The sequence below is a fragment of the Petaurus breviceps genome, unplaced genomic scaffold (assembly GCF_028583685.1).
Source record: "Petaurus breviceps papuanus isolate PSGF00001 unplaced genomic scaffold, PetGlider_PUasm1.0 90925, whole genome shotgun sequence".
Classification (NCBI taxonomy): domain Eukaryota; kingdom Metazoa; phylum Chordata; class Mammalia; order Diprotodontia; family Petauridae; genus Petaurus; species Petaurus breviceps.
This window is the reverse complement of record NW_027187380.1, coordinates 12,267,612-12,286,623: the sequence shown is the minus strand read 5'-3', so window position 1 is coordinate 12,286,623 and position 19,012 is coordinate 12,267,612. Positions and strand designations below refer to the sequence as shown.

The 19,012-nt window shown below is 40.9% G+C and overlaps 2 protein-coding genes across 10 annotated transcripts in view; one reads left to right on the top strand and one right to left on the bottom strand.

Annotated features, from left to right (window-relative positions):
- RECQL5 (RecQ like helicase 5) overlaps positions 1-5,092 on the bottom strand; it is a 36,357-nt gene extending 31,265 nt beyond the window's left edge. The window contains exons 1-4 of one of the 6 annotated variants that reach the window (XM_069076394.1): positions 4,919-5,089; positions 3,835-3,977; positions 2,780-2,901; positions 336-854 (exon numbers count right to left, since the gene is read on the bottom strand). In XM_069076394.1, the coding sequence (XP_068932495.1) occupies positions 336-854; positions 2,780-2,901; positions 3,835-3,964 (771 nt within the window). In that variant the 5' untranslated portion in view covers positions 3,965-3,977; positions 4,919-5,089. Of the gene's footprint in view, positions 1-335; positions 855-2,779; positions 2,902-3,834; positions 3,978-4,672; positions 4,877-4,918 lie in introns of those variants that run through there. The other 5 variants (XM_069076396.1, XM_069076395.1, XM_069076397.1 and 2 more) reach the window with 5 other exon arrangements.
- A 102-nt stretch (positions 5,093-5,194) lies between these two features.
- The window catches only part of SAP30BP (SAP30 binding protein), a 48,632-nt gene continuing 34,814 nt past the window's right edge, over positions 5,195-19,012 (top strand). Inside the window, exons 1-3 of one of the 4 annotated variants that reach the window (XM_069076401.1) lie at positions 5,196-5,424; positions 6,102-6,211; positions 9,164-9,211. In XM_069076401.1, the coding sequence (XP_068932502.1) occupies positions 5,313-5,424; positions 6,102-6,211; positions 9,164-9,211 (270 nt within the window). In that variant the 5' untranslated portion in view covers positions 5,196-5,312. Of the gene's footprint in view, positions 5,425-6,101; positions 6,212-9,163; positions 9,212-19,012 lie in introns of all 4 variants that reach the window. The other 3 variants (XM_069076402.1, XM_069076403.1, XM_069076404.1) reach the window with 3 other exon arrangements.

The following is a 19,012-nucleotide window of genomic DNA, read 5'->3' as shown; positions in this document are numbered from 1 at the left end:
AAAAGTTGGACCCAAGCCTTTGAATTCCACCATCTTATTCTTTCTCATCATTCAGATTTTCAAAGTTCCCAAACAGTAGCAGGGTCTACTGCTTTACCTTTCAAGGGAGAATGAAGGATAAAGAGAATTGGAAGAAAGGAAAACTTCTAGAAAAAAAAATTCATGAGTTCTATAAGTTTTTAAGATGCTACTGCCACTGCCAGTCAAGAAAACTAGAATGGAGAAACAGCCTTAGGAAACCAATTTTCATCTGTGGAATACAGAGTACAGGACCTATAGGTAACATTCCAAAGATCTGGTAATTTCCCCTTATCCTCTTTTCAACAATCATTTACCCCGTTGTCATTTTTCTGCCCAAGTGCCTTCAGGCAGAAGTCCTTGAGGTTTCCATAGGGATCACCAAGCAGGTTCTTGAACTGTACATCATAGAAGAGGTTGGCCCGGAAACAGGGTGTCTTGAAGATGGCAACTGGCTGTCGCAACTTCAGGGCAGTAACTACATCCTCCTGAACTTGCTTGGTAGCTGTGGCTGTCAAAGCTACACAAGGGGCATGGGGTATTTGTTTCCTCAGGGCGCCCAGCTGGAGGTAATCAGGTCGGAAGTCATGTCCCCATTGGGAGACACAATGAGCCTCATCTACCACCAGGTAGGAGAGAAGGTGTCGGGATAATAGTGATTTCAGAACGGGCTGAAAGGAACCAGAGGCTGCCATTTCAGGAGTGATATATAATAGTTTAGTCTGTGGCTTTTCTTTCTCCAGGTCCATTAGAATTTTCTTTCTCTCCTGAGCAGATAACTTGGAGTTCAGAGAGCATACACGAACTTTCAAGGCCAACAAGTGATCTACCTGGTCCTGAATAAAGAGAAGGGGAAATTCTACTCTTAGGACTTAATAACTCACATAAATCTCCAAAGGCATTCCCCGGTTCTAATCAGTTCTTACGGTCTATGAGATACCTCTACTTTATGAAAGGATATAAGTTTCCCCTCCTACCACTAATACCCAATTGGCTGTGCTCATGATTCAAATTCTGTAAAAGAATAAACATTCTTTTTATGGCGTTGATATCCTGATGCCCTTTCTAAGGTGACAAAGATCAAAATGAGAGAAAAATTCAGGAAGTATAGTTGTAGGAAAAGTTAAGGGTTGAGTAGGGTGAAGTAACAGCACAAAGCCACATGGGTTCATCTTCCCTGCTAGGCAGGGACTCCTCTCCATCCCAGATGACCCATCCCACAATGTAGATCAGCAAGACTTATCAGTAAACAGAAGATAGGAAAGCTCAGGCTTTTCAAGATCTCACTGAAACGCTTCCTTCCAGCATGCTACATGAAGCAGTGAGCAACAGAGGATCCCAGCTCAGTGGACCACTACCACATATTCAAAGAAAGCTGGAAAGGGAACTAAGAGAAGACTAAGGAGAAATAAAAATAAAAGGTACACCCTTAGCTCTACACATGTGGCTCAGCATGGTCTCATGATGCTACCCTTCTACCATATCTATTCTCCACACGTGAAAATGGGAACTCTCAAGTAGAAGAGAGAATTTTTTTAATTTTCTTTTTTTATTGTGAACTTAATTATGAACATAATCATTTCAAGGTACACAGAACAGGGAAGAGGATTGTCTAGGAAACAATTTCTGTTGCAAACAATGGCTTAAAAAATAAACAGTTAATTATAAAATTCAGTTCAATCATTCTTTCAGTCATGGCCAACTCTTTATGATGCCATTTGGGGTATTCTTGACAAAGATACTAGAATGGTTTGCCATGTCTTTCTCCAGTTCATTTTGCAGATGAGGAAACTGAGGCAAACAGAGTTAAGTGACTTGTCCATAGCTAGTAAGTGTATGAAACAGGAATTGAATTCATGAAGATGAGTCTTCACTCCACAGTACAGTCATCTGACTCATATTCCTGAATTCAAATCTGGTCTCAGACAGTTACTGCTGTGTGACCCCGGGCAAGTTGCTTAACCCTGTTTGCCTCAGTTTCCTCATATGTAAAATGAACTGGAGAAGGAAATGGCAAACCACTCTAGTATCTTTGCCAAGAAAACTCCAGTCTATCACTTCTCTGCCAAGAGGTGAAAAGTATGTGTCATCTTCAGTCTTCTGAAGGAGAAAAAGTTCCTCAAAAAGGGAAATTGAAGATAAACTGATTGGAGAGGAGTCCCTGCCTAGCAGGGAAGAAGAACCCATGTGGCTTTGTGCTGTTACTTCATCCTACTCAACCCTTAACCTTTCCTACAGCTATACTTCCTGAATTTTTCTCCCATTTTGATCTTGGTCACCTTAGTGACCAAATCAGTCCATCTGAGTTGTGGTTAAAACACTCAAATAGTTGAAGACAAGACTCTATGCCAGCATTTTCCAACTTTATTTTTCCTGTGATACACCTGTGACCTTACCAGGATCCTGACAACACCAAAGGCTTTTTTCCACCCATTCTCCCCATCCCTAACCAAGTCCCTAACCTTTTTCCTTTCTTTATCATGATCATTACTACCTCATTTGCCTGTTCAAAAATTGACTATGGAGAACAAGGTAAAATAACATTGTTGAAGCATACCAAAGATACCTTCATGACACATCTGAGTTTGACGATATACTAGCTGTATACGCTATACTAGAATCCTTGTTCAGTAAAAACCGATAACCACTAATACAGAGAGCAAGACAGGCACATCAGAGAAGGCAAGAAACAGAAATGAAACTTCCACCTAGACAATCTTCCCCTTTTTTGGTTTCATTCCTCCATTACCCCAAGTCTCACCTGAATCAGGGCAATAAGAGGAGAGATCACAATGGTGATACCTGCTGCCAGCAGTGCAGGAAGCTGGTAGCACAAGGATTTCCCTGCCCCTGTGGGCATACACACGAACACATCCTTCTCACCTGTGAAAACAATAGTCTTTTACCCTTTCTACCACCTTGGGGAAGGGCACCACTTGAGGACAGGATCAGAGGATATAGGTCTAGCACTAGTGAAATATTTTCATAAAGAATAATAGTAATAGCTGATAATTACATAGCTGCTTTAAGGTCTGCAGAGTACTTTCCATCCCATATCTCATTTGGAGGTAGTAGTAAGTTTTAAGACAATTCTTTGAAGATTGAGCAAATACCTCCCTCTTACAGATTAGTAAACCTAGGCTCTGAGAGGTTGTGACCCCTTAACCTTTCTGATACTGACAGAAACTAAAACAGAAAAGTCCAAATAAGCTGGGTCGTGGATGGTTACATAGAACATCCGTTAAAGTAAAAAAGTAGGGCAAGAGAGGATTGGGCAGTGTTGGCATGGGGATGCCTAACTGTGATGCTTCCTCTGGGGTAGCAGCTTTCATTTTTAAATGTACCAATATTAATATTTCCGCTTTGCACTTGGCAAGATTCATTTATTTGAAGACTTAACTCACGATACTCTTCTTACATCATTTCAGAAGTTAGCACTGTTGTTCCCTCCTTTCCCTTTATGGGGATGTTTGATCTTATGACACTTGAGAGACAGCCCAGCAAGTTAATAACTGAAACTAGTCATTCTGGCACCCAATTTACAAAACTAAAATAAAACAAAAAACAAACAGTGGGAGAACAACTGCTTTTGGGTTCACTTTCAATGCAACCCTACTATAAGATGTATGAACCAGGTCACTTCTTGTGGCTGTTATCTAGGATTGATGCCAAGAGAACAGGTCTACAACAGGCTTGCTTTCCAGACTTAGAGGCGTTAAATTGGGAGGAGAGAGTTCACTGCAGGGAAAAAGCACTGTTAGCACAACCTCAAAGGATGGTATCCCTGAGATTTCACCAAGGTTGATAGAATGTTACCTTTAACCACTGCCATGGTGGCACTCTCCTGCAAAGTGGTCTTAAATGAGTCAAACCCAAAGATCTTCTTAAGGGTGTTCCTGACATGTTGCTCAGGACCAGATTGAGAAGAATAAGGGCAGGCACTCATCTTAGAGAGAAAGGTAGCCAAAGGTTAAGGCAAAAATGAAGATAGAATGATTGCACAAGAACCCCATTTTAGTTATACCCTACTGCTCTCTTCATTATGGAACTTTCATGTGTCATAACAATCCCAAACAACACTTTCCTGGATAACCAGCATTTCTTCCACTCTCACCTTCTTCGGAAAACTCAATCACAAAAGTAAAAATTCAACCCACTTTTCTCCCTCAGATCATGTTCTCTAAGTACAAGGCAAAAAAATCAGTCACACAAATCTTTAGTGATTAGCCCTGAGCACAGGGGTTGGTTTCTTCAGGGTTTTCTCTGGCAAGGTCTGGTAGTCCCCACTCCCACTGTGGGAAGAACAGTACTAATGGTCACAAGCACAGCCGTAAAGAAGGCTAGCCATCCATGTAACAGCATCAGAAATCTGTCTAGAATGTCAAGTCCTTCTGAACCCCCGATGACCCCTCCCCTTTTCCCTTCAACCACACTTCTAATTATACCATTATACCTTCCTCATCTCACATCTTGCCTCTATCTCCTCTCAACCCAGGGCCCCAGCCTTCCTTCCCCCAAGACCACACACCTTTGTTCCGTACCATCCCCCTCCCCCCCGACCCTATTCCTCTTTCTTCTAGAACCCTGACCAACTTCTCCCTCATCTCACTCTTCTCCTCCGAACCTCGCCCTCCCCCCTTACATAAATACGCACATAAAGACACAGGAACAGACATATTTATAGTTTTCCTGTGCCCAGGCCTCAACTCCTCCGCTTTTGAAAGGCATTTTCTCCCCAGCGCGCGCGCGCGCGCGCGCACACACACACACACACACACACACACACACACACACACACTCTGACATACACACACTCTCACTTTCACTTTCAGAGCTCCCCTCCTTCCTAAAGGCATCTCCTCCCTAGCGCCCTACTCTTTGTGCCCCCAGCCCAGGATATCGGTGAGGGCAGAGCCCCGATGCAGACCACAAACCCCCAACCTGGGAGCTATTATGGAAGGCCTGGGGGTCCCGCAGGCCAGAGACCGCAGAAGTCCCGAACGAGCCAATCTCCTTCAAGCTCGCACCACTCCTAGACTCAGACCCCTGCACAGTTCCCACGTCGCACTATGATGGCGTCATAGGGCTGCTGTGGGGAGGGTAGAACTGGTAAGGTTGGGGCGGGAACGGGAAGGAGTTCGCTTTTTTGATTGGCTTCTTGTCCCAGACAAAAGGTCAGGGAGGGAGGAAGTAAGGGTGTCGTTGGGCTTCCGGTAGGAAGAGCGCGCTCCCTCGAAATAGCGAGAGCGGCGTTCTAGCGTCATTCGGGAGCGCCGGCGCCGGGAAGGAGGAAGATGGCTGGCAAGAAGAACGTTCTGTCGTCGCTGGCGGTTTACGCAGAGGATTCGGAGCCCGAGTCGGACAGCGAGGCTGGAGTGGAAACGGCTGGGAGCGCGACCGCAGCGGGTAAGGCTTGGGGAGGGCGCGGAGCTCGGCCCGAGCCCGCCACCCTGCTAGAAAGAGAAGGGGGCTGGTGGGCAAGAAGGCGGAGCCTTCCCTCCTGCGCCCGCGGAACCCGGGCCCTGAGAGCCGAGGCCGAACTCCCACCCCAAGCCCGGCGACGCCAGGGGAGAGGCGCCCAAGGCAGCTGATTTATTCTCCCAGGGCCTCAGTTTCCCCATCTGGCACACAAGGGTTTTGGACTCTTAATATTGGATGGTTCCCAGCTTTGCCAGGCATCTGGGGTTAAGGAGGCAGCTTGATGGGCAGTATGGTTTCATTACCATCTCCATCCCTTTTTGTAAAGGTGAGCACCTTAAAGAAGTGCCATGGGCCTCTGATGGTTCATTAAAACTTACCCCATTTGTGACTAGAGAACTCCTGCCAAAGTCAATCAGGACCCAGAATTAAGAAGGTAGTTTTTGGCTTAGTCTACTTATTAGTGTGGTTCCTTCAACTAAAATATAAACTTAAGGATAGAGTCTGAACCTTTAGCTACTTCTACTAGGATGGTGTAAGGAGGGATGAGACTTAGGCACCAGTTTCCCTTTACTTGCAGAGGTGGTTCCAGCCACTCAGACCACTGGTAGTAATGTTTATACTCTCGCCATCCCCACTCATTTTTCTTTCTTCCTCTGGGTTAGAGGAAAAAGGTGGCTTAGTGTCTGAAGCCTATGGAGATGATGATTTTTCTCGACTTGAGGGAGATGAAGATGGTTATGAGGAAGAGGACGAAGAAAACAGCAGACAGTCGGTAGGTTCTTCTGTTCTATAATCCCAAACTGCCCAAAGCCATCATCTTCTGTTTGCTGGAAACTCCTTTTCCAATGTGGACCCATAGCACTTCTTTTTTCTCATGGCTAAGCTGTTCCTTAAAGCTTGTTTTTCCCTCCATTAGATGAAGATACTGGGTTAAATTTCAGTGGTGGAGTTGGTTGGGTTCCCTCCCCCCCCCACCCAATTTGGGCTTAATTTTTAGTCAAACTTGTTAGGCAAGATAAGGGGAGATTGGAATGGGACAGACAAGACCACTGTATTTGACCCAGCTATCTAGAGGCATTTAGTGTTGGGTTAGTCTTCCCTTTTTATACAATCCATTCCATTTCCAATAGTGCTTCAGTTTATGTCGTCATAATAACTGTCTCTGAAGTCAACTCTTTATTATCTTTCTATTCCTGGGGACGTATAATTTTTAAGTTTGCAGAGATTATTTCATTTGATCCTCATCACATATCTTTGAGGCAGCTGCTTTTATTGCCCCAACTTTACAGATGAGGAGACTAAGGCTGGACAAGGTTGTGACTTCAGATCACACAGCTATTAAGTTTTAGAGTTGAGCTTTTAACCCAGGTCTCTGATTCCCAAGTCCACTACTCTTTCTACTGTGCCTAGCAATCAAATCGAATCTTTAATTTCTAATTTAAAATCTAGGAAGGGAAATATTTTTATTTCCAAATATTTGAATTTACTGCTTTATCTGTTTAACTGTGCTGTTGACAGTTTGCTTAGCAATTTTCTTGACATCACCTTTTTGACCCTTACACTTACTTGAACCTGAAGCACAAACAGAACTGGAAATTAAAGAAGTTTAACATTCCTTCTCTAACTCAGCTATAACAAAACAACTCTAGAGACTGACAGGATTAGTGAGCAAGCACTTAAAACCTATGGCTGTTGAATGGAAGTAAGCAGCCCAGTTACCTAGCTTGAGTCTCTTCACCAGTAACAGTCCCTCCCCTGCCATGTGCCCCAAAGCTAAATAAAGACAAGAGCAATTGAGTCATAAACAGGCTGGAAAACTGTCCAGCTTTACTAGCTTCTGAATTGGGTATTCACAATACTGTATTTTGGGTAATAATATGAATTGGACCAACTAGGTGATGCAATGGATAGAGCACTGGACCTGGTGTAGTCAGGAAGATCTGAGTTCAAGTGCGACCTCTGATACTTATTAGATTTGTGATCTTGGCAAGTTACTTAACCCCTATTTGCCTTAGTTACTGATTTGTAAAATGGGAACATGCTGGAGAAGGAAATGGCAAACCACTCCAGAATCTTTGTCAAGAAGTCCATGGGGTAATGAGAGTCAGACATGATTAAAGGACTCAACAACAACAACGGTTATGGATTGCTAAAATGTTAGTTAGATATGTCAATAAAATGCTAGTATTAAAATTACTTCCAAGACAAACAAAAAGGAAATTTGCATTATCCATTGCATTGGCTCTCACCTTCAAATTCCTTGCTTCTTTCCATTTGTCCTGATAATTAAGAGTTGTCTGTAGTTGTAAAGTGCTGCATGTTGCTTTCTGCTACTCAATTAGGTACTTGCTTAACTAACAGCTATTTTGCAATCATTGTACCATATTCATTTGCTTATAATTTTCATTTTGTTTCTACTAAGTCTTTTTGGTTTGTTTTTGCCAGTAAGAGCTACTTGATTTTCTGGTGTGAACTTGTATATTATCGGATTTAATTGTTATTTGGATATGTATTTCTTACAGACATGATTCTTTTTTTTCTTTTAAATTTAAAAAAGCTCCTGGAGATTGGTACCATGCCATCTATTTTGAAATACTTGTATTAAGATAAAAAACCTTTTTTTATAGGCATCTTAAAGAACAGTTGGCAAATGTTAATGAGAGTTTAGTTTGTTAAAGTCCTCTTGTGTAGTGCTTGTCTCAACAGCTGGATTGTTGTCTTTGTCTAAGATTTTTTTTGCAAAGTGTGACTCTGAAGAAAGCAAGTTTAGGAGAAACCTTGTGGATTTTGTCCAAGCATTTAGCCGGTATTCTTTGCTGTGTGTCCTGGGAGCATCCTCCTTTTGGTGGGAACTGAAGCAGCAGCTGTGCTGACCCAGGAGTTGTATTGTCTGTTCTTACCACTGATCTGTGGGAACCACACCACTGGCTGAGCCCTTGGATGTATGTCTGACGACTGGTTACTTTGTGTTACTGGTACATGCTCAAAACAGTGTCCTGCCCACATGGCTGTTTCTGTGTGGTTCCTCTCTTGAGGAACAAAGCTAAGTAGGTTGGATCAGTGATGGATCTATGTAGAAAGGTGAGGCTCACCACACAAGGAGGCAAGAGATTTGGGAGTGAACATTTGGTTCTGCCTTTGATTGTTGGTGTTAATGTAGCCATTCTATGCCTCAGACTTCTTATGTCTTGTGTTGCTGTTCTTTTAGTTGATTGAGGTGTTGGAATTTAAATGTATGTGGATCCCACAACAATTCTGCAATGAAAGATGTTATGGTAGGCCCAAGTTGAATGTATTTTTTGTAAAAACAAGGACACAAAAATTGTAAGTAGCTTCTTGAACCATTAAAAATAATTTAAGTTTCCTAGATAATCCAAAGCTAGTTTTACTTAGTGGGCCAGGTCTTGTGCCTTTCCAAAGCATCTTTCAGCTTTTCTTCATTTTATGTATGTAGTTTTGAATCTCTTGGGTGTTTTTATGGTAACATGGATTTATATCTATGAGCTACCTCTGTGGGCCTTCAGATATTGATTTCTTTTTATTTTAGTATCTTTCTGTCTTCTCTTCTTTACTTAGCTTTGGGTCATATAGTAGGGGAGGGGCTGTTATTGGTGGGGAGACTCAGGCTGGGTAACTGGGCTGCTCACCTCCAGCCCCTAGTTATGCATGTGGGAACCACCAGGCCCGCTCTTTTAAGCTTAATCTGTAAATTCTTGTCTTGTAGGAAGATGACGATTCAGAGACTGAAAAACCTGAGGCTGATGACCTAAAGGTATTTGGTGTTTGCTGTGGTGGGGTGGCTGGATATAAACAAAGCTAACATTATGGCTCAGTGTCAGAGCAGTGTTTTGCCCCACTAACATGTACTGTAGAAGAACTTACAAATACTTTGGGACAGAATTGGTTTAATTTGTTTGGTAAGAACACTCATTCAACCTAGGGGTCAAGAATAAGCCTTGAAACAAATTGAACTTCCAGCCTTGGCTTCTGTATTAGAGTTGAATAGCACAAAGTTTAGAGAGAGAGATCCAGTCTTAGTCCAGCATACCATCCAGAAATAAGCTCTCCTTGGGGTTTGTGGTAGTAAAATAGGGCAAAAGTTATCTAGTAGTTAAGTTATCTGCCAGTGAGCATATTTCTAGGATCCTTTATAAAGATGAATGTACTAGGTTGTACATCCTGTGTGTTTAGCAGTTTGGGGTTAGCTAAGTGTCACATATCAAAATTACTAGGCATCAAAGAGAAGCCTATAGAAAGTAGAGCTTATAAAAGCATTTAACCTTAAACTATGGAATAGACCAGGTGTCCTTTATCACCACTTTATCAGCTTATTAACTTGTTAGCTGATGGGTTTACAAGTGCCAAAAACAGTCTTTAGAAGTATCTGCTTGTTCCAAAGTGATCTTGGTTTAATTCATAACCCAACCTTCATATAGGATGTCTGGCCAAACACTAAAAGAGAATATGCAAACCAAAGGAATTTATCACTCCTCTGTACCAGATGCAGAGTATAAACCCTGCTATTGCTACTTCTGTGAAATGCTTTTAAATCTCCATCTTGTGGAATATTGTCTTGAAAGCATGATTGTTTTTTCACACTTTATCTTTTCCCACTGAAATCATCTCTAACAACAGAAACTTTTCTCCCATTAGAACTCTTTGGATTCTCTTACTGTGATTCATTTGACTTTTTATGGAATAAGGGTATTTTGAGTATTAGTAGAAGGTATTCTTTTGTCAGTCAGTAAACAAACATTTATTGAATGCTTGCTGTATGCCAGGCTCATAGCTGGGACACAAAGAAAGGCAAAGCAATCCCTGCCACAAAGGAGCTCACATTCAGATGTGGAAGACAGCGCGTAGACAACTGGCTACATACACATTATAACCAGACAGATCCGGTTTATCTCGAAGGCAGTGAGGAAGAGGTAGGGGAGGAGTCTGTATTTGGCAGGCATTGTAAGGAACATCTAGAAGGCTATAATTGCTGTATTGTATGTAGAGTGAATAATGGGAAGGAAAATATAAGAAGACTGGGAAGGTGAATAGGATTGATATTTGACCCTGGAAGTAATAGTTACAAGAGCTCAATAGTGTCAAATAAGATAATAATTATCAAATGAGGTGATATTTGCAAAATACTTAGCACAATGCCTGGTACATAGTAGACACTATTATGCCTATGTAAACTATAAATGTTCCTTTCTCTCCCTTCTCTTTCATGGATCATAGGGGTGATATGGTAAGATCTATATTTTAGGAAAATCAGTTTGGCAGCTAACTGGAGAATTGGAATAGGCAAAGACTTATGGTAGGAAGACCACTTAGACTTTTGTAATGATCCAGGGAAATTTATGAGAGATGTTATGAAGGTAGAAATTCTAACATTAAATAGGTAGAGTGAGTGAGAGTGAAGAATCTAAGGATAACACCAAGGTTTGGGGGCAAGGTTACAGGGAAGATAGTGATGCCCCACAGTAACAAGGAAAGATTTAGGGGGGAAGATAGTAGGTTTTATTTTAGACTTTTTGAGCTTAAGATGCTCATTTTGAATTACCAGAAAGGCAGCTGGTGATACAGGACTGGAACACAGATAAGAAGGGAGTGTTGGATTCTCACACACACTCACGGGAACATTTGCATAGAGGTGACAGCCGAATTCAGAGGAGCTGATGAGATCACTAAATAAGATAGAGAGCAGTGGGTTCTTAAACTTCTCTATGTCTTGGATGCTTCTGGTGGTCTGAAGCCTATGGACCCTTTTTTATGATTTGGTTTTTTTTTTTAATTTCATAAAGAAATGTTCAATTTTAGTTAGAGGCCAGTGAAAATAAAGATGTAATTTTTTTCCATTCTAATTTACAGTACCCCCTGAAATCTATCCATGGAATGAATTAAGGACTGCAATCTTAGAACCTTTACCTGTTATAGAGGAACCAGGACAGAGTCTTGGGGAACATCCACAGTCAGTGGCCATAGCATAGGTGAAGATGCCACAAAGGAAACTGAGAAGGAGGAGCAGGACATATAGAAGGAGAACTGTGGACGGCAGTGTCACAAAAACCTAGGGAAATGGGACCGCTAGGTGGCACAGTGAATAGAGCACTGGCCCTGGAGTCAGGAGGACTTGAGTTTAAGTCTGGCCTCAGACACTTGACACACTTACTAGCTATGTGACCTTGGGCAAATCACTTAACCTCAATTGCCTTGCCTTCCCCCCCCCAAAAAAAAAAAAAAAACAACCTAGAGAAGAGTTGGTTTCCAGGAGAATAAAGTGATCAACTGTGTGAAATATTGTAGAGAGGTCCAGAAGGATAAAGATTAAAAAAGGCCATTAGATCAGGCAATTAAGAGATCACTAATAACTTTGGACAGGGCAGTTACAGTTGAATGATGAGGTTGGAAACCCAGTTGCAGAGATTAGGGTGGATAGCTTTCTCACAGTAGCTAAACTGCCACTAAAGGGAAGAGAGATACAGGATGGTAGCTATTGGAGATGGTAGAATGAAGCATGGATTAAGGATGGGGAAGGTGTGAGTGTGGCAGGCCCTAGGGAGAAAGTAGATAAAGGTGAAAGATTAGAGTGAAGATGAAAGTAAAGGTAGTGACCTGCTAGAGAAAACTAGAAGGGATGGGATCAGGGGCTCATGTGAAGGGGTTAGACTTGGGAAAGAGAAAGACATTTCTTCTCCCTGTATTGAAGTGAAGGAGGAAATAGTGGAGGAAAATGTTTGAATGCTATGAGATAAGGAGGGAAGGAGGGAGAACTCCTGGCAAGTAGCCTTAATTTTTTTCAGTGAAGTATGAGGCAAAGTCCTCAGCTGAGAGGGTTCTCTGGGGTTAGCTTAAGGAGCAGCAAAGAGATGGACTCTTTTTTTTCTCTCTCAAGGGAAAAAGAGACTACAATTGTTGCTCCCCTATCACAGAGATTTAGGAGTATGGCACCTCCACAATCTGGAAAATCTGTGTAAAAAATTTTGGCCCTCCCTTTGTGCCAGAGAAGAAGTTTGAATTATTATGGTATTAAAAGATAAAATATGTTGATATTATACAATACTATGCATAAATATTTTATATAATTCTGAGTTTCTAAACTTTTTCTGTCATCTGCTGACCTTTGTGTGTTGTCTTCTGCTTTTACAAAACTCCTCCAAAATTCCCATTTAATTTCTTATGCTGACCCACAATATATTGAAACCACAACAGGGGAAAGTCTCCATGTAGAAAAGGGATAACTCTATTTCCATTACTCCCAGAACATGGGAGAACAGGGGCCAAGGCTTTTCTATAAAACTTGCTTAATCTTTTATAGCACGAGTTCTTAACTTATGGCCTGATAACTTGTTTTTAACAATATTTTGATAATTCTATTTCACCATAATTTCTTTCCTTTACAATCCTGTATATTTTATGCATTTAAAAATATCATCCTGAGAAGGGGTCCATAGGCTTCACCAGACTGCTAGAGGTGCCTATGACACATAAAAGGTTAAAAAATAAACCTGCTTTATAGAGTGATCTGATGACTTCTAGGATAATTGTGCTAGCTGAGCCTCCCTAAAATGTCCCACCTTTTGTGAGGAACTCAGGTCCAAGAAAAATTCTTACACTCACTTAAAATATTACTAAAGAGGATGGAACCGGAGCAGACTTGTATACTCAGGTCTCTGATAAGTCAGAGTAGCCTATGTGTTTTCAGGATAAAGAAGAAAAGAGCCAACATTTCTTCTTCTGCCTTTGTAGTAAAGAAAAGGGCTCTACGAGGCTGGGCTTTGACTTTAGAACAAGTTAAAACCCAAGGAAGACCATTATAATTCACTTCCACAATTACTTAGTTGCCTAACACTTGGGAAGTATGGTTCTAGGTGATAAGAATATGCAAAAATAAATTAGACATGTCTTCTGCCTTGACAGAGCTTATGATCTGGGCTTAAATGCCTGAGACATCAATTTGGAAACATCCTTTAAGAAGGTGATAATTCCAGAATGGAGCTCCATCAATGATCACTTTGTGTCCGGGCACTACACTAGGTGAGACATATACAAAAATGAAACAATGCCTATTCCCTCAGAAAGCTTACATTTCATCAGGGAGATGTGTACATATATAAGTCTATAAGAAAACAAGTTAATTACTAGCCGTGTGACCTTGGGCAAGTCACTTAACTCCAATTGCCCTGCCCTCCCCCCTCCAAAAAAAACAAGTTAAAAAAGATATTGAAGGGAAGAATATGAGGCCAGAGCAAGTTTGGGTGGAATGGAACACAAATGGGTTGTGTGAGGATAAATAATCAGGTTTAAGAGAGATGAAGCGCAGGGAGAGATCTGGACAGGAGGTTGTGGTCAGGGGAATTTCAGTTCTGAACTACATAGGTGGATGATTTGATAAGATAGGATTTTGTTAAGTCTTTTTTTTTTTTATTAAAATTTTTTTATTAAATCAGTTTTCTTCCTCTCCATCACCATTGAAAAAGAAAAGCAAACAAAACTCTTAATAAAAACTATTAATAAATTAATCTTGGGTTGATCATATCCAAACTTTTCTCCTGCACCTCTTCAGAATCCATCCCTTCTAAGTCAGGAGATGGGCATCATGCTTGGCAGCATGGGGCCCGTAGAATCACGAGTGATCCTTGCCTTAACAGAATTCTTAAGTCTTTCAAAATTGTCTTTACAATATTCAAAATTTACAATATTACAAATGTAAATTGTTCTCCTGGTTCTACTCATTTCACTCTGTCATTTCACATAAGCCTTCCCAAATTTAATAGAAACCATCCCTTCATTTCTTATTGCACAGTGGTATTCCATCACATTCATATAATTTTTTCATCTATTCCCTAACTGATATTTACTCCCTTAAATTGCCAGTTCTTTGCTGTTACACAAAGAACTGCTATGAATATTTTTGCCCCATGTGTCCTTTTCCTCTAAACATCAAGGGAGACCATTGGAGAATAGGCCTAGTAATTATATCAATAGGTCAAAGGCTATGCACAGATTGGTTATTTTTTGGCATGGTTTCAAATCGCTTTCCATAATAGCCATACCAATTCACAGTTTTCCCAGCAGTGCATTAGTGTGCCTTATATCCAGAAACTCCTCCCGATTTTGTCATTTTCTTTTGTTATCATCTTTACTCATCTGATGGTTTGTCAGGTGGAACTTTACAGTTGCTTTAATTTGTATTTCTCTAATTATTAGTTATTTGGAATATTTTTTCATATAGTTAGTGATAGCTTGGATTTCTTCCATGGAAAACTCCCCTATTAATAATAGTCTTTTAAAAAAATTAGTCTATTAATTGAAGAATGCTGCTTAAAGATTTGAATTAGTTCCTTATATTTCTTGGAAATGAGATCCTTATCAGTCAAACTTGCTGCAATTTTTTCCCCCAGTTACCTCTTTTCCCTGTTTTTTTTCTTATTACATTAGTTTTGTTTGTACAAAAACTTTTCAATTTAATGTAATTCAGATTGTCTATTTTGTCTTTTGTGATCCTTTCTGTTCCTTGTTTGGTCACGAGCTCTTCCCCTGTCCATAGAACCTGTTAAATTCTGAGGTGGAGTCAAGGTGTAAAAAGTATGAGAATTAATGAAGTTAATGAACTGGTAGGCCACATTAGTTGTAGGGACATCCACATCTATAGTGAATTCCCTTAAGTGTGGATGAAGTCTGAGATCCAGGTGTTGAATTCCTCCGTAAGGGAGGAAGCCTGGGTGCTGACCGATAACAACTAGAATCTACTTAGAATCATAGAGAGGCACAGTGGGCCAAGAGAACTTGCCAAGTGAGACCCAGTGGGAGGGACTGGGGGGGGGGGGGAGGGTGCTGGAAATGGCCTTGAGTATCAGGGAATTGCCATCCTTTCTTCCTTGCCTGATGTGTTGATAAGTACATTCAGCACTGGAAGAGTGTGCTCAGGAATGTTGGGTGTTGAGGGAAGCCGATTCCCCTGAGTACAAGATCAATGGAAGTTTCAGGAAGACATTAAATGTGAAGGGCAGTTTGTTGGCAGAAGAACCTTGTTGTAGTTAATGCAAAGGAAAGGGGGGAGGAGGGGATGTGCTTAGTGGGAGGGGTATGCCTGAAGTAGACATCTGAGGTCGAAGTGCCCTCAGGGGAAAGAGGAAAGGCAGCCTTCAACCCTGAATCTAAATTACAAAGATTCAGAGAATCTGAGGAGAAAATATGCTAGTCAAAAAGAGATCAATTCACCTTTCCCTGTAAAAAGGGCTAACTCAGTTTTGGTGTCTAGCTAGTATATTGATTTCAAACCTACTCCCCCCACTTCCTGGGTGACAGAAATTTCTCCCCACCTACTAGTAGTGTTTTCCATTCAGCATGGTTGAACCACACTGTTCCCAGGAGAACTCCCTTCCACTACAATATAGCCTGCTGCTATATTGTGCTGCTAAAGGTGACCAGGACCAATCCAGCATCTCCTTTCTGTACTGATTTCTCCTCTGTATGTAAGCCATATTCCTTTTTAGTAATATCACCCTATGTTAAGCCGCATTTCCCAAACTAATTCAGCCATGGGCCATCCCTGGCACTGAAATATATTGATAGAGCCCATAAGTGCTAGTCCAGGGCACCTGGAGCTACAGAACATGTCCTAGATAAAAGAAGACAGGAAATTCTGAGAAGAGCTTTTTTTTAATACTTAAAAATTACCAGCTGCTAGATGGCGCAGTGCCCTGAAGAGCACTGGCCCTGAAGTCAGGAGGACCTGAGTTCAAATTTGGCTTCAGACACTTAACACTTACTTGGGCAAGTCACTTAACCCCAATTGCCCTCCAAGAAGCAAAAAAAAAAAAAATTACCATAGGCACAATTTTATTTTGAGAATATCAGAGAGGAAAATATTGCTAACCCTAATATTTTTCATGGAGTATTCCCCCATCCGTATAAAAGTTGCAGAAGATCTGATAGCATCAGTTTATTTATATGGTGATAAATTGTCGTGAATGAGCTATGTATTATTTCAACAAGCATTTTAAGACAATCTCTGAATTGTGGAATACAAGATTTTATCCACTTTTTATCCTCTTCTCAGACATCAGCCAAACAAAGTTTTAGGACAAGGCAACCCTTAAAATCAACATGGAATATCTGCCATGAAGATAAATCTGCTTTGGTCTTTGGGTTTTTATTATTTTTTTTTTTTCTGTAGGGGTTTGATTTAGTTCCCCCCCCCCCGCCCCCCGGGCTTCTGAAGAAGGGGAAGGGGCAAGGTGACCAGGGTAGAACAAAGGGATCACATATTTAGAGCTGAATAGAGATCTCAGGGGTCACCTAAGTCTAGTCTCCTTTCATAAAGGAGGAAACTGAGATCCAGAGATGTGTTGTACCCAGAGTTGCAATTAGGAAGTAGCAGTCAGGATTCCATCCTCAGTTCTCTGACTTGGTTGCAGCATGCAGCCTCTGGGTATTCTTAGAAAGTGTCTGGCCCATGTTTCAGCTCAGATCTTGAGTATTTTTGCTGGTGGAAGAAGAGTTGAAGATAAAAGATATATTTGGAAGTGTGCTGAGTAGCAGTGAAGCTTTGCTGGAACTGGGCCCCAGAGTAGAGCCCTTGATTAGTGGCCATCAGTAATTTCTGTTGTGTGCTATCCAGGGTGAAGATAAGGAAGGTAAGAGTTTCCTTCTCCTGCTTGGGTCTTGGAGTCCAGGCCATAGATAACCCTGTAGAACACTGTCTGTAATGGCACTCTTATATCCAGTGAAGGCTTCATACTGTCAGTAAGGAGGCTAGTGGAGAGCTGCGTCACAAAATCTGCAATGTTGTGGTTGTGACCACCATGCACGTCTCAGATCAACTGCTGCTGGTTTTTCTCTGTCACTTCAGGTAGCACTAGTTTAGGCTCTAGTCATCTTCTGTGTAGTCTTGTTCAGTATCCCATTTTTTAAAACCTCCTTGTTGATTTTGACCTCTGCTAACTATATACCCCAAGCCAAACAGATTGTGACCCTAACTCTTCCTGCTTCAAGACTCCCAGATGAATATTTTGTTTATGACACATTTAGAGTTATTATAGCTAGTGTTTTGAGTCAATTTTACCCTGGAGAGGCAACGTGGTATAGTGGATAGAGAACCAGGTTTAAAGGCAAAAGGTTCAAGTCCTTAGCCACATACTGGCTGTGTGATGTGACCCTGATGTCACCGAACCCCTCAGAACTCTAGGCTAGAGGTGCCAAACCCGATAGAAAGGGGGCCATTACACCTTGTATATATCCTTGCATACTGACTTAGAAAACTACATATTAATGTTAATCTATTGTTTTATATTTTTATTTTGTTAAATCTTTCCTAATTACATTTTAATCTGATTCAAACCCTGCTCACGTAGCATGCACAGGTCATGTATTTGATGACTTTGCTCTAGGTAACTCAGAGGTGCTGGTCGACATTGGTAGAGGGAGTTTTCCTCACTCAGCAAGTGTAGCCGTTCTCCCTATCTCTGTCTACATATCATAACCACCTTTTCCCAGTGATTTGGAGCTCATCCTTAAGCATCCTATTTATTTCTACTTCTGATAAAATTTAGGGTCCTGAGTTAGTTAAAAGTTGTTACACCTCCCCTCCACAAGGTGGCAGTAACTGTCTACTTTGACTTTTCAGATTATGCTAAAAAAATTCTACTTTATGATCTTCCTTAAATCTTTAACTTATTAAAAAAATATATAACCCTAATAATAAATAGTTGTCTTTTCCAAAGTATTTGTTTATTTTATTGGCTTGAAAATTTCACTTAAACTACCCTTTGCTTTCTTGCTATACTTGGAGTTAGGAAGACCTCGTTTCTAATCTTGAATTTAATAAAAGCTATGTGGTCATGGATAAATTACTTAATTTCGCTGAGCTTACATTTTCTTCACCCATAAAATGAGGATAATACCTGTACTTTCCCTCGTTGTTAATGTTAATGAGGAGTTTATGTATTTAAAGCTCTTTGAAAAATTGTAAATCCTACTAAATGTTAGCTTTGCTATTGAAGATAAAGGAAGGAAAGTTGTACACAAAGTCAGCCTGTCTAGAAGAGCCCAGTGTTTTGTGTCCATGTGTATTGGATTGATTCTTTCATTTGCAATGGTTACAGTATTACTTCTGAGTAAGATCATCCCTGAATACTTATTCTCATTTGGAATTTGTCTTAGAGAGTAGATAATATTTTCCCCAGGAGGGAGCTCCGTGAAGGAAAAAGTTGGTCCCCAGAAAAAAAAGCAACTTTAGATTTCTACTTGATAGAAAGTATGAGATAACAAGCAAGAGAAGCCTGAATGCTCCCTGATGAATTGAGAGTTCAACAGAGCCATTCTATTCACTAGCCTAGTTAAAATGCTCTTCAGCCAGATCAGGGCTTTTAGTTATTCTTGTTCGTGTCTCCTGAGGATATATCCTCTCTTATATATGTTTTTAACTTGCTCAGCAGCAAGGGTCACTACTGTCTTCAAATCGTCCTCTCCTAAAATCCCTGAATCAAAGATGGAGATTCTCCTATTTCTTAGTTCAAAAAATAACATCAGGGCCTGATACCTCATTTTATGTCCTTTGTGTTTCTACAACTCC